Source organism: Panthera leo, chromosome C1 (assembly GCF_018350215.1).
Source record: "Panthera leo isolate Ple1 chromosome C1, P.leo_Ple1_pat1.1, whole genome shotgun sequence".
Classification (NCBI taxonomy): Eukaryota; Metazoa; Chordata; class Mammalia; order Carnivora; family Felidae; genus Panthera; species Panthera leo.
The window spans coordinates 30,504,842-30,518,672 of NC_056686.1; the positions used below are offsets into that span (position 1 = coordinate 30,504,842).

Genomic DNA, 13,831 nt, shown 5'->3' on the forward strand with positions numbered 1-13,831 from the left:
GGGCAGGTGAGACTGAAATCCAGGATTTGTTCCACTTGCCAAGCTGTGTACCATGACATGACAAGGCTGTATTTGTTCAGAAGAAGGGGTATACTTTTCTCATTAGGCCAAAGGTGCCATCCACTGGCCCAGCTGTATACTTAGGAGGCTGTTCACACTCAGAAGGGGTGGCTTTTCCTAATTTGCTCAAAAGGGCACCATATGGCCTAATTATAATCTTGTCTCTTGGCTTTTCTCTTCACTCCCCACTATCCACTCATTTGGGCTCTATGATGCTTTCCATTGGACAGAGGGAGAAACAAAGTCCATTGTTGGCTGCCATTAGCTCCCTTCTGGGGAAACTGCTCTGCTCACAGGCCCACATATCAGCACCTGGTCTGGCTATTGATGAATGGACCAAGGCCTCCCTCTGGAAGCCAAGCTGAGCCAATCAGACCCTTTTGCTTGAAAACTGGAACTAAGAGATGCAGAGTATTGTCAGCTATTGGTGAGTCTTGACACAGTGTTGGGGCTGCAGCCACTTTTGCAGGGAAACCAAGGAAATCTGAAGAGAAACCGAGGAAAAGAACACAGATACAAATATTGCCAAGAGGAAGAGAGCCTGTGAGGCCCAGAGAGGAGAAGGGAGAGACCTTGTGGCCAGTTTCAGTTCTTTTGAGGCCCAGCCATTCTTGATTTTTCATCTTCAGGGTCCCTTGTAATCTGCTCCTCCCTTCTTTGAACTAACTCAGGTGGGTCTCTGTTCCACATAACCAGAGTCGTTGCTAGAATAAGGACCTCAGCCCCAAGGGAGTCGTTGAGGCACCCCCAACGATGAGCTCCCCACCCCCCACCCCACCCCCGGGGCCTCTTCTCCCCTGTCCCTAACCCCAACCCTATCTTAGCTTAGGGAAGAATAAGAGACCTCAGCATGGTCACACCTTTTATTCACTGTCAGTGGAAAAACACACCATACAGCACAGGGTTGAATAGTGAGGACAGTCACTGAGGGCACAGTCGGGAGCAGCACATGTGGAGAGGACAGGGGGCCACACTATAGAATGAGTTGGGATGCCCCCCTCTGCCACCCAGCTCCCCTATTTCCCCAGGTCTCCACATGCCCACAGCCTCCACAAAGCAGGAAGGGCCATACACCTTGGGAGGCCTGGTCCTGCCCCACGTTCTGGCAAAGGTAAAAGAAAACCTTGAAAATTTCAGAAAGAAAATTCCATGTTTTTCTGAGACTTTTCAATTGCAGAATTTGACTTTTTTTTTCCCGAAAATGATAAACAAAATACGTAAGAAATATATTCTTGCTTCCACAGTGATCTCTAAAGTCAGAACAAAACCTCACCCAGGGTGGATCTTCAGGAAAATGTGTTGATTTTGTACATTTTTGTGTAAAAACATTTACAGTGTCAGCTTACTACCCTGTGTAGAAACACCACATTATTCTCTCATTCTTTCTCTTTCCTTTCTCTTCCCTCCCCTCCTTCTCTCTCTCTCTCTCTCTCTCTCTCTCTCTCTCTCTCTCCCTCTCTCTGCAGCATGATGAAATTCTACCTCTAGAAATTGTCAGGAAAAGATTCAGTGCCTTGGCTTATGGGCTTCCTTTTTCTTAACTTTTGACTTGAAGGTAAGTTATATAATCCTGATTTTAGCTCAAAGGACTGGAGTGGCCATGTGAAGTAGACCTTGCTGATGATTTTTAGAGATGAGAAATAAGGGGCTCATCAATCAGCCCCAAAGGATGAACGAGGACAGAATGCAGTTAGAAGGTAGATTCTGAAACCTTGTAATTCAGACTTGCTGCAAAAAGAGACAAAACTTCAAAAGGAGAGTTTGAATATACTCTATGTATTGTTTTCACTGTCTATATATTTTTGTGTCTCTACAAGTCATACTTCAATCTCCACTAACCTTGAGCTTTATGGCAAGTCCCTCATACTGGCACAGGGATTGGAGGCCTGCCTCTCTTCTCAGGGCAGGGTCAGTGCTCTACCACAGGAACTCCTGAGCATGCAGCCTGTAGGACATCCAGGAGCATGTGGGAGCAAGAGGTGGCCTGCCTGGGCTCCTCCTATCAGCAAGATGGTATTCCCAGTTCCCAGCCTGGTTTTATGTGTTCACATCACTGGGCTATCTGACAATGTTTGGCCAGACTGCAAATATCACTCACAGGATACACTGAGAAGCTTGGAGTGATCAAACATGCTCTCACGGGTAGGACTTACCCACCAACTGGAGAAAGACAAAAACAGTTCTCGTAGGGAGGAATAGGATAGTAAAGACAGTGCAAAGAAAGTGCAGGGTGCTTCCAGGGATCTGAGTCAGGGGCTTCCCAGGACAGCATTGACCTGTTAACAGAGCTGCCCAGAAGCAGACAACAAGATACTTAAAAATGTCAGGAGTTCAACCAAGCTCCTACTTATTTTTGGAAGACCACCACCTCAGAAACTTCTTAGCAGGAAGCATGTACAAGACCAAAACTAACTTAGCCTGCCCTACAGGCAACTTCATATGACTCAGATCCAGACAGAGGAGGAGGGAGAGACTCTGAGGGAAGAAACCCTCTTAGAGCCTTGGGTTCGAGCCTTAGCACTGTGCCACCTCCTGACCGTGTGCTCTTGCACAAGGGATTCCCCCCCTTTCTGTGTCTCACTTCCCAAGTCTGGAGAAAGAGAATGAAAATCTCTATTTCCTAGGCCGGAGAATAGAAAGAGATGGAGTACATGGCAAGCCTTTGAAAGTCATGAAGTTTTGCGATCGTGAGTTAGGTTAGATTCAATATTTGGGGGATGGGAACCCCAGTTTGTAAAAAGTCTTCCACTGGAAGTCTCAGCTAAGCCAGGCTGTTGAATATCTATGCATCTTCAGTGCTGAGTGGTAGCACAAGATACAACTAATGACCAGCTCCTCAGAGCAATGGAACATTCCTTGAGGCATTATTGGATAAAAACTTGCTGGTTACTGCCTGAGGATGTGAATTTCCAGCCTTACCACATGGCTGGTCATAGGCAGAAGACAGAAAGAGTGTGGCAGCTAAGTGGCCTTGCTACCTCCAAGGGCAGCAAGAAGGAAGGTCCAATAGAGTTTGGGACCAAAGGTCAGCATCCTCAAGCAACCTGCAAAGAAGGGAGGACAGGTGAGCACTCAGAAGAGGCATGCCGCATCTCTTTCCTGGAGACACAATCCCGTACTCCTGACTCGGCAATCACTCCCTGCTCCTACCCTGGGCTGACAGCACCTGTATACGAGATTGTTGTCACCAGCAGCTCAAGAGGAAATCTGTCACTGCATATCAAAGCTAATTTCTGATCACAAGTACAGTAGAAAATAAAGTGAAAGGCTTGAAGGAGCAAGATTAATTTTCTGGCAGTCAAAGCATGCAGCTGTATAGCTCACGGATCCAAAATCGGAAAGCAGACATTGGAAAGCAAAGCCAGTGCACCTGGAAGATGATGGATTACCTGGCAGACTGAGGATCTGGGGTTAGAAAAAGCCTTTCAAATGGAGCACATCCCCAGCACTTTTTAGGCATTTTGGTCCATAAGTGCAGTCTGGCAACCTGAACAGTGGCCAGGTGGTCCTCTTCTTCTAGGTCCTTCTGTTTCTGTAGCAGTGAAAGAAAAAGCCCCTCTTTGAAACTAGACCAAATCTGGAAAGGAACTACCAACATGTGGAAGATACACTAGTCTCACTCTCAGCAAACCTGTCTTTTCTGTTTCTGAAGTCAGCATCCAACCAGAGCAAGCGCATAATAGAGAGTTGCTCACTGAATTGAAAACGGTCATTAAAAAGGAAGCAGCAGAAGCTGCTGACAGTGACACCTCAGGACTTGATCTGATAAGAAAAAGTGTTATTTGGTAAGTTTGCTGGTATTTTCCCTCTTTTTTCTCAGCTCTCCCTCCCCCCCGCCCTGCAAAATTAGCATTTTCTATATTCGTTTAATCATTTTACAAGAAACTAAGTAATATAAAGTATGTTTTAATATCCTAAACTAATAAAATGACTTTAGCTCTTTCAAAGGGTTCTAAAAAAATAAGTATTACATAAATATCAGTGTTTCTTAAAACTTCCATTCACATGGTTCCTAGACTTCCAAACACTTTTCATTTCATCTCTCTGCAGCTCTGGGTGGAGCTGAGCTGAAAGATTTCATAGTTCCTTTCGAACTAACTAGCCTTTCCATGCCCTCTGCTCAGCTGTGTGTGACGTTTCCATCTGAGACTCTGACCACTGCCTCACCCTCCTTTATGAGCTTCCAGAGGGCATGGAATGTGTTCTGTAAAATACCATAACCTTAGCACCTAGAGGTGCCTGGCATTGAACAGGTGCTCAATAAACGTTAGGTGAAGAAAGGATTGAATGAACGCTCCAAAGGCTGGGGCTGGAGGGGCCAGGTAGAGTCAAGGGGGCAGGGCAGAGACCACCTTTAAGGAATTTACATCCTCAGCAAAGGACAGGTCCACTTTGGCCCTTTAATTGGGATCTGTGGGACCACATCCTGTAAAGCATAATCCCAGGAAGAATAGACTTTCAAAGCAGACCCACAGCCCCCCGTCCTCAACCCTGTCTCTTGGGGCAAAAGCCAACTCTCTATGCCCATGTTCAGGGCCATGACTGCGGGGTGGGGCTAGACCACAGAATACCTGAGGATCTGTCTCTTTTCCAGGGTGAGGTGGTCCCTCAAGGATCTTGACTGAGGGGAGCAAGGGCTTGGGCAGAGGGGTGGGTGAGCCAGAGAGTGAGGCTAGAGTACCCCTCCCCCTGAGAGGTCATCGGGTTGGGAGGTGGCCACGCCCCTCCTGGCCAGGGGCCCTGCCCCTCACCACCCTCTACTTCTGCATGTCGCACTGAAGCAGTAGCACAATGGATGGGTCACTCTTGGCCGCCTCCTTGAACTCCTCCAGTGTAATCTGGTCGTCCTTATCCTGGTCCATCTTCTTGAAGATCTTGTCCACACGCTGCTGGGGCGTGAGCCCATCCTGGTTCATACGCATCATGATCACAGTGCCCACCATCTTGTAGATAGCCTGGCAGGGGTGGAGGGGAAAGAGGGGAACTGTGAACACCCACAGTGAACAGAGACAATGGCGGTGTGGGGGGGGGGGGCGGTGCGGTGAATGAAGGAAGTCAGGGGTGGGCAGAGAGAACACTGGGAGATGGCAAGGATACTGGAAGGTGACGTATGGTCACTAAGACTGAATATTTAATGGTTATCTCATAACCAAAGATGTCTAAAACCCAAGTCTTCTCCTCCAACTTGCTCTCCCCCCAGCATTCCCTTTCTCATGAAAGAGCAAATTCATTCTTTTAGTTGTTCAGACCAAAAACCTTGACGTTCTTGACTCTCCCTCAAGTCCAATCCTTCAGCAAAACTCATCAGCCCAGATTTTGCATTAGGTCCCATATCAACCACTTGCACTGCTCCTGACTGGCCTGCAGTGGAAACCTCCTAACTGGTCTCCCTGCTTCTGCTGCCTTCCCATGCCCTTCGTCTATTCTCCACACGGAGAACAGAGAGCTCTAAATGGTTTCCCTCTTGCTCAGAATAAAGTTAAGTCTCTACCCCAGACTGTGAGACCAGGATCCTGGCTGCCTACCTGACCACTTCCACTCTCCCCTCTCTCACTTCTCTCGTACCACCCTGCTCTCCTGGCTACTCCTTGAACGCTGCAAACACAGTCTCACCTCAGAGTCTTTGCATTTACTGTTCCCTCTGCACAGAATACTCTCCCCCACCCCCAGATTAATCTACATGATTAACTCCCTCACCTTATTCAGGTTGCTTCTCACATTTCACCCTATATACACCTCCTCCATCGCGTTAGCTCCCCTTACTTTGTTTTTCTTATGTCCTAACATTTATTGCTTCACATGCACAGGGTTTTTTTCTTGTTGTTTCAAAATATTCTCACTGTAGAAGGAATGCCCCCCCCCCAAAAGCAGTAACTTTGAACAGTGCCTGGCACATGGTAGCACTCAATACATAGTTGTTGAAAAAATAATGAGTTAGAAACATAGGCTCTGAAGTCAGATTCCCTAGATTTGAATCATGAACCACCATTTGCTATGTTTCCACATCTGTAAAATGGGGTTTCTGCCAGTACCTACTCCATAGGGTTATTGGATAAAGCACTTAGCATAAGGCCAGTCCTTACACTGCACGCCCAACCAACGCTAGTTAGCCACACTGGGTCCTGGGAGGCGGGATGCGGGGGCAGGTGGGGTGCAGCGGGGATGTTCCTGAGACCCGACAGTAAGGTGACTGGAGATGGCTGGAGAGGACGTGCCCCGAAGCCAGGAGCGCGTCACCCCAGCACACCCTGGCCTCCCGGATCTGCCCCAGCGCACCTCGATGATCTCCAGCATCTCCAGGCGCGTGATGCGCCCGTCGCCGTCCAGGTCGTACATCTCAAAGGCCCAGTTGAGTTTCTGCTCAAAGCTGCCGCGGGAGGTGACGGAAAGGGCACAGATGAACTCCCGGAAATCGATGGTGCCGTCGCCGTTCTTGTCAAAGGTGCGGAATGCGTGCTGCGCAAACTTGGAGGCGTCGCCGTAGGGAAAGAACTGAGGCGCGGACGCGGGTTGTGGTGAAGCCGCAGTCTAGATGTCTCTGCCCGCCCGCGGCTGTCCGGCCCGCCCCCTGGGGTTGCCTAGCCCCGCCCCGGCCATCCGGCCCGCCCCCTGGGGTTGATTGGCCCCGCCCCTGGCCGTCAGCCCGCCTCCTAGGGTTGCCTAGCCCTGCCCCCGGCCATCCGGCCCGCCCCCTGGGGTTGATTGGCCCCGCCCCTGGCCGTCAGCCCGCCTCCTAGGGTTGCCTAGCCCTGCCCCCGGCCATCCGGCCCGCCCCCTGGGGTTGATTGGCCCCGCCCCTGGCCGTCAGCCCGCCTCCTAGGGTTGCCTAGCCCTGCCCCCGGCCATCCGGCCCGCCCCCTGGGGTTGCTTGGCCCCGCCCCTGGCCGTCAGCCCACCTCCTGGGATGGCCCGGCCCCGCCCACCTTGATGTAGAGCTGCTGGAATTCCTCCAGGTTGAGGATACCGCTGGGGCAGTCCTTCAGGAAGCCCTTGTACCACTGCTTCAGCTCCTGCTCGCTGAATTCGGTGTTCTGAACCAGATCCTCCAGCACCTCTGGGGCCAGTTTGCTGTTGGTCTTCCCCATGGCAGGGCCTAGAGGACAGGGGCTCCCTCAGTTTGGTTCAGGGCAAGGCCGCCTCACCAGCGGTCCCCAGGTCCCCATAGGACGGGTTCTCTTTCTCCACAAGAACCCCTCCCATAACAAGTCCCACATTCTCACAGCCAGGATTCCTCCTTCCACAGCAGGATGGGTCTCCTGCTCTCACCTCCACCCTCCACAGCCTCCCCCGCCTTCCTACAGCTAGGCTCTATCCTTCACACACTTTTCCACAGGATGCCCTGCCTCCCCCACCCCCTTCCCCTCATCATACATTTCTCTCCCATAGCGGCCCCTCCCCCCTCCTGGCAGCAGGTTTTCCCTCCTGGCACCCAGGATCACCACCCCCAGGTCTCGGCTCCTGGCCTTCTGGCTGACTGGCGCTGATGCCACAGCCTGCATCCTCCCCTCTCCCGTTTACACCTGGCATAGCCCCCCACACCCCTAGAGTCTTAATCCCCTCTCCTTGCTATTTCGAGCTTTCCACGCTCGGCCCCTACCCGCCTCTGCAGGCTTTTTTCTGCTCAAGGACCTGAGGAAGGTTCCTCATATGTCCCGCCCCCGGCACCATCTCCCAAGTTCTTCCTCAAGGTTTTCTGGGCCACCCCAGCAGGAAGCTTGTCCCTCCCCTCCTCTGTACAAATAGAAATCCTAGCTGATAGCATTGATGACCCTGACTAATCCTGTTTTTCATTAGTCACTCATTCCCTGAGCATTTATTGAGGCTGGCTGTGCTAGGTCCCATGCCAGTGATGGGGATAAAGTAGATACGGGCCAACCTCAATAGCTCATAATTGGGCCAAAGAGGTAGCTGGCTGATTGTCAAGGGCCTTCAATCCATGCCAAGGAGTTTGGCCTTTACCCACAGGGATTTTAAAGCAAGGGCTAGGAAGATAGCATTCAGTCCATAAACACAGAATGCTTACAAATGTCAGGTCCTGAACTAGGCGCTGGGATGAGAAAGTAGGAATGTGTTTTAGAATTTTTCCTTTGGCTACAGCGTGCAAGATGACCTGGGTGGGGGAAGGTGCAGAGAAGAGAGGGGCCTGCTGCATGGTTCAGGTGAGAGACGGTGACACCGAGCAGAGGCCGTGGAGTGACATGGATGAACCAAGCCATGTTAGGAGGAGGCACTGGCAGGACTCGGGTGACTGAATGTGGGGATGAGAGCAACACAGAAGTTGAGGCAGAGGCTCAGATTTGGGGCTGAATGAGTGGAGGTGGTGTTGCTGAGAAGCGGGTTTGGGGAGGATGAAGAGCCATTCCCCCACTGGAACAGGAGCCCCTCATGTAGCCTGTGACAGAGGAGTTTCTGCAGAGGGAGGTACAGGCCCTCCCCAGATGTATCAGGAGTGAGGCCTTGCCAGGCCCTGAAGGCCAGGTAGACATTCTCGGCTGGCCTCCATGGGAGGAATATCCCTCTAGGAACTGTTTCCAGGACCTGGCCCTGGAGGTGAGTTTGACCTGCCTGGAGTCTCTTTGGGAAGGCACCAGACTCTGACCCCAGGGTAACCTGTCATGAAGATACTCTGGAAGAGGAAGTTGTCAGGCTAGCAGAAGAAATTCCTCTTCCATAGCCCACTGCATGCCAGTGTGGCTTCTAATCCTTACTGCTAGGGGTGCCCTGAACAACCAGATCTGAGATTGGTCTGTTCCATGCCCCCTCCCTTGCTATGTGGCTTCAAGTTAGTTACAAGATATCTCTGGGCCGCACATGCCTCCAGTGTGCCATGAGAAAGATCAAGCAGGAGTGGGGGTAGCGACATCCTCCCCCGCCTACCACCCCCAGAGGATGAGGAATCCTCTATGCTCCCAGGAGAAGCCAGGGAGGGGGAGGCATGCCATCCTCAGGAACCCCGAACGTGGGGTCCAAAACAGCTGCACTGGGCACAAGGATGCCTCTGGAACACCTATGGGCAGAAGAAGGAGGCAACATCCCCTGCTGACCCCTCCCCAAGTCCAAAGCACACTGCAGGCTCAGGGTGTAGCCAAGCGAGCTAGAGAACCCAGAGGGAGAGGTGTCCAATAGGGGAGGTGGAGCCTTTCCCGCGTTCTTCTGGGGGATGTGCCTGAGCGCCTGTGTGAGGGGCTGGGTGTGGGCGGGAGCATGTCAGTGTATGAGACCGCAAATCTGTCAGAGTACACATGTCTGCGTGTGTGCGTCATGATGTCTGTGTGGCTCTGGCCTTCCGTCCCTTGACTCCTTCCTGCCTTGTGCTCCCTTCCCACAATTCTCTATCTCTTGGGGTCACACCTGTTCCCAGCCCCAATTTGGTCCCAGGCCCACTGAGGATTATGCCTCTTCCTTCATTTCTCTTCATTTCCTCTATTGTTCTTGGATTGCCAGTCAAAGCTGGCAGTCCCTTTAAGATATCGCCTTATTTGGGGGCACCTGGGTGGTGCAGTCAGTTAAGCATCAGACTCTTGATCTCAGCTCAGGTCATGATCTCACAGTTTGTGAGTTCAAGCCCCACTTCGGGCTCTGTGCTGAGGGTGCAAAGCCTGCTTGGGATTCTGTCTCTCCTTCTCTCTGCCCCTCCTCTGCTTGTACTAGCTCTCTCTCTCTGTGTGTGTCTCTCTCTCTCAAAATAAATAAATAAATCTTAAAAAAAAGATATCCCCTTATTTTAGTGAAAACTGGAACCCAGAGAAAGGAGACAACTGGCTCAGAGTTACACAGCAGGTCAGTGGAAGGGTCCAGATGAACACCCAGGCTGAATCCATGCCACCTGCCTGGACTACTCTCTCCAATTTATGACTACTCTTGTCCAGTACAGACCTTCCCCACTCCTGCCTGCCTTCTGGGAAAACTTTAGCTCTGATCTCCCTCTTGGACTCAGTGGGTCCATCTTACTGTGCTCCAGCCCACTGTATCTGACATCTAGGAAATATCCACCCTCCGGGGTGGCCCAACAGCTCCTCTGACTCCCCTCATCTACAACCAGACACCCTCAACCTGTGGCCATCTTCTCTCTCCATCGGCCCTTCCTTCCTTTCCTCCTCCATCCCAGAGTGGAAGTGCAATGTTAATTACCTTTACTTTCCCCTCTTCCTTTTCCCTAGGTCCAACTTGCAACCAAGCCCTGCTGTTCTTTCTTTTGATGCTCTCCTGGAAACTTCACCATGTCCTCTCTCCCCCTGCCCCCCATCGTCAAGGCCAGGGGCACAGCTAAAGGGGCTGAGATCCAGGTGAAGCATTGCATGTGAAGCCATGCCCATGGGCTCAGCTGCCTCAGAGGAAGTGTCTTTCTTCTGATTTCTCCGTTCTGAGGCAGCTTCACCTCTGGTTTTGCCCATAAGTATACGATATAGGCTAGAGGTGGATATGCCCATGGGCCCCCTTGTACTCTAGAATCTTCTAGAATCTGGCATCAAGGTGCCCACCTGTCTAGCCTTACTTTCCACTGCTCCCCTCACAACTACATGCTTTTCAGTTAGTTTTCACACAGACAGGACCTATTTCCCTATTGCATAGTGGCTTTCCCCTCCCCTAATATCCTTTCTTCCCCTCTGGGCTGACGCAGCTATCCTCAGCACTCAGGCCTGGCTGAAGCCTACTTCCCAGCCTGGACAGTGGACAGTCAGCAGCATGCACCCAGCCTTTGAGGGCTGTGGAACTGAGCCCCACAAGTGTGTGGACTCCAGAACTCTCTGACCCTCACCTTGTGCTCTAGAATTCTAGAATGGAACCTGATTTGGGAGAGATCTTCGTATTAAGCCCTGGCCCAAGTCAAAAAATATTCTTAAGTTGTTTGCTCAATGGCAAAGAGTTTATCCCCCTCCGCCATATAACCAAGTCCACTTTGGGGCAGATCGGAGAGTGAGAAAAGCACTTTTCCCATCATTCCAAGTTCTGCCCTCTGGTAGCTGCCTCATACCAGTCCCGCTCTGCCCTCTGTGGCTGTGCAGAACTGCCGGCAGAGACCCAAAGGCCATGTCTGGCACAGAGTAGTTCAATGAATGCCCCTTGGTGGATTACACAAGAGGGGCAGAAACCTCGTCTTCCTCCTTGGAATGGCGTCAGTCTCTTTTGTTTATCTGTGTTCTCCTGCCATGGCACCCACTTCAGAGACAGTGGAACCCAGGCCCCGGGGAAAGGAAGAGTTCACTGAAGGCCAACTACAGCCCACCAGTAGCAAGGCAAAGGCCCTGGGGGCATGTTCTGTTGGGACTGTGGCCCCGCTGAACATCTGCAGGCTCCCCTGCCTACCTCTTGAGGGTTGCCCTCCAGCTGTGAAGGAGCTGGCACTGCCCAGTACACAAAGCTGCTGCCCCTCTGTGCTCACAGGCTTCTTCCAGAGGGCAGAGCTCCAAGTTGTGGGCTTCAAATGGGGAAGTGGCAGTGAGGGTAGGAGGGATTGAGGGAGGCAATAATCCCACACCCTCACCCAGCTTCAAAGGAGCTGGTGCTGAGACGGTTGCCATGGTGACAACAGCTCCCTGGTCAGGAGATTTTTCTCCTTCCTCTCCTCCCTTTGCTCCTCTCCAAGCAGCTGCCATAGCGGCACGTCTTCTCCCTCTCCTCCTTAACGAGGGGCAGGGCATTACAAACAAAACGTGGGCCCTAGTGACCACCTCCACTTTGGAACTGTCCATGCCACGTGGGCTGGTGGTCTGGGAGGGGACTCCGGACAGCTGAGACCGGGCCTTGGCTTGGAGAGTGTGTGGGAGGGGGAGGCCTGGGTAAGAAGCAATGTCCCCTTGGTGAGGACTAACGCCCCCCCAGGCCTCCTCTCTGAAATGCCTAATGGCTCAGGGCAAGAGTGAAATGGTCCCATCTGCCCATAATTAGCCACAGAACCAGAACGTGTCAGGGTTGGAAGGCCATTCAAAACCATCTCGTCAAGTCCACCCTCTGTCCGGCCCCCTTCCCCATTTCACGAAGGGTCAGAAAGGGAAGTAACTTGGTCAAAGGCAAACAGCAGGTGGGGCAAAGGGAAGATTTAACCCAGCTCTTCTGCCCTCCAGATTCAGGCCACCTTAGGGAAAGGAGGGACACAGTCCACATGGAGCTTTGGCAGATCCTTGTGGGGCAGCAGGAAGATAGGAGAGAGAGAGCGACTGAGTGCAAGAAGGCTAGAAAGGATCCAAATTAGAGATGTTTGAGAGGCAGGACTCAGCGCCTGTGAAGGGTGAGGGGAAAGGAGAAGGCTGGGACCTTGACAGCAGTGACAGTCAGGTATGGGTAGTCTGCTGGGGGTGGTGCCCCTGGTTCATCCTCCAGCCAGGATGAAAGAGGCCAAACATGGGACCTCTGCCTAGCCCTGGGACCATGGGAGGTGGCAGTGCTGTTGAGGAAGTGTGAGGAGAAGAACTGGGCGGGGGGGGGGGGCGGTGTTCTTCCCTCCCCCAGGTATGCTGTGAGCTCTGTCACCTTGAGGGGTGGGAGATGGGGACAGTCTGAGGGGACAACGTGAGGTGGGAGTAGGCTCTCCATGGAGGTGGGGGCTGTCTTTGGGGACAGGGACCTTGTGATGTGAAGTGCAGAGCTAGCTGCTGGTGGGGCCGGGTGGCATGGGTGGGGGCTATCTGTGGAGGTGGGAGGTTGCCATGGTGCTGGGCAACTAACTACACATACGCAAAGGGGAAGGGTGATTACTGCCTCCTTGAGCACCAGCAACACCACACCCCCAGCGTGGGTGGGTGTGGGTGTGGGTGTGTGTTGTGTGTGTTGGGGGCCAGAGCAGTGGGTGCTCTTACCTGAGCTGGGAGTAAGAAGGCGGCTCTGCCTCCTTCCCTGAGACCCATGGGGCCTGGATTAGGGTGGGAGTCCCTTCCCCGGGGGCAGCCCTCCAGATGCTGCCGCTTATGGAGGAACCAGGGGTCAAGGAGATGAATGAGGGGAACAGGTAGAGGAGAATGGGAATGGAGAGTGGAGGGGGAGGGGACAAGGGCCTCTGCCCGGCCCCGCCCGCGTTACCTGAGGCCGCTCGCCGGGTCGCTGGATGGCTCTGAGCCTCGGCGGGCCGCGGGGACCGACACTGGCTGGCGGGCTGGAGGCCAGGCTCTCCGAGGTCCGCACCGGAGCCGCCTCCCAGCTCTTGTATCACTATGTCTCTCGGAGGCGACACGATTTGCATAAGCCCCGCCTCATCCCGGGCAGATCGGGCGTTGATTGGCTCCGCTGGGGCGGAGTGGCAGGCGGGGTTTCAGGTGGGGACTGGATGGCCAGTGAGGCCCGGCTGCCGAAGCGCGCCCCGCCCGCCCGCGCTGACCTTCTCGTAGTCGCGAGGAAGGGGGAAGGGCTGTGCCCCCGACTGTACCCCGCCCTAGGGTTCAGACTCCGGGCCTCAGTCTGCGGCCAAAGGTGATGATTGAAGTGGATTCGCGCAAACAACCGCACGGTTGCTGTGGAAACGGGAGAGCCACAGCCGAGTCTCTAAGCCTTCCCTTCCAGGGCCCCAGCCGGGGGTGGGGATGGAAGAGGGGATGAGTCACAAGATGCGACCCCCTCCAAGTCCCACCCGAAATTGGAGGAGGGCGACGGGGAGCTGCAGAGAAGCTGACTGGTGGAGGGAAGAGCTGGGGTGGTCGCCCACCCACGCCTTCGCTTCGCCCCCTCAACACACGCCCTGCGCTGCCGGCGGGGAACTGAGAGGAGGGTGGGCGGGCGCGGAGAACGCAGCGCCGATGGCGAAGCGCCCAACCTCTATCTGGACCCACGCTAGTCCTGG

The 13,831-nt window shown here is 53.3% G+C and overlaps 1 protein-coding gene across 2 annotated transcripts; it reads right to left on the reverse strand.

Moving 5' to 3' along the window:
* Positions 1 to 909: 909 nt before the first annotated feature.
* HPCAL4 (hippocalcin like 4) lies at positions 910 to 13,166 on the reverse strand. 2 transcript variants are annotated; one of them, XM_042952793.1, is made up of 5 exons: positions 13,078 to 13,166; positions 6,984 to 7,153; positions 6,337 to 6,552; positions 4,837 to 5,015; positions 910 to 3,822 (listed from the first exon to the last, which is right to left on the reverse strand). In XM_042952793.1, exons 2-5 carry the CDS (start codon positions 7,143 to 7,145, stop codon positions 3,627 to 3,629), a joined length of 753 nt encoding a protein of 250 aa, XP_042808727.1. In that variant the 5' UTR covers positions 7,146 to 7,153; positions 13,078 to 13,166; the 3' UTR covers positions 910 to 3,626. The 2 variants fall into 2 exon arrangements, with proteins under 2 accessions (XP_042808727.1, XP_042808728.1); XM_042952794.1 differs by lacking the exon at positions 910 to 3,822 and having other exon boundaries at positions 3,938 to 5,015.
* Between the last annotated feature and the right edge of the window lie 665 nt (positions 13,167 to 13,831).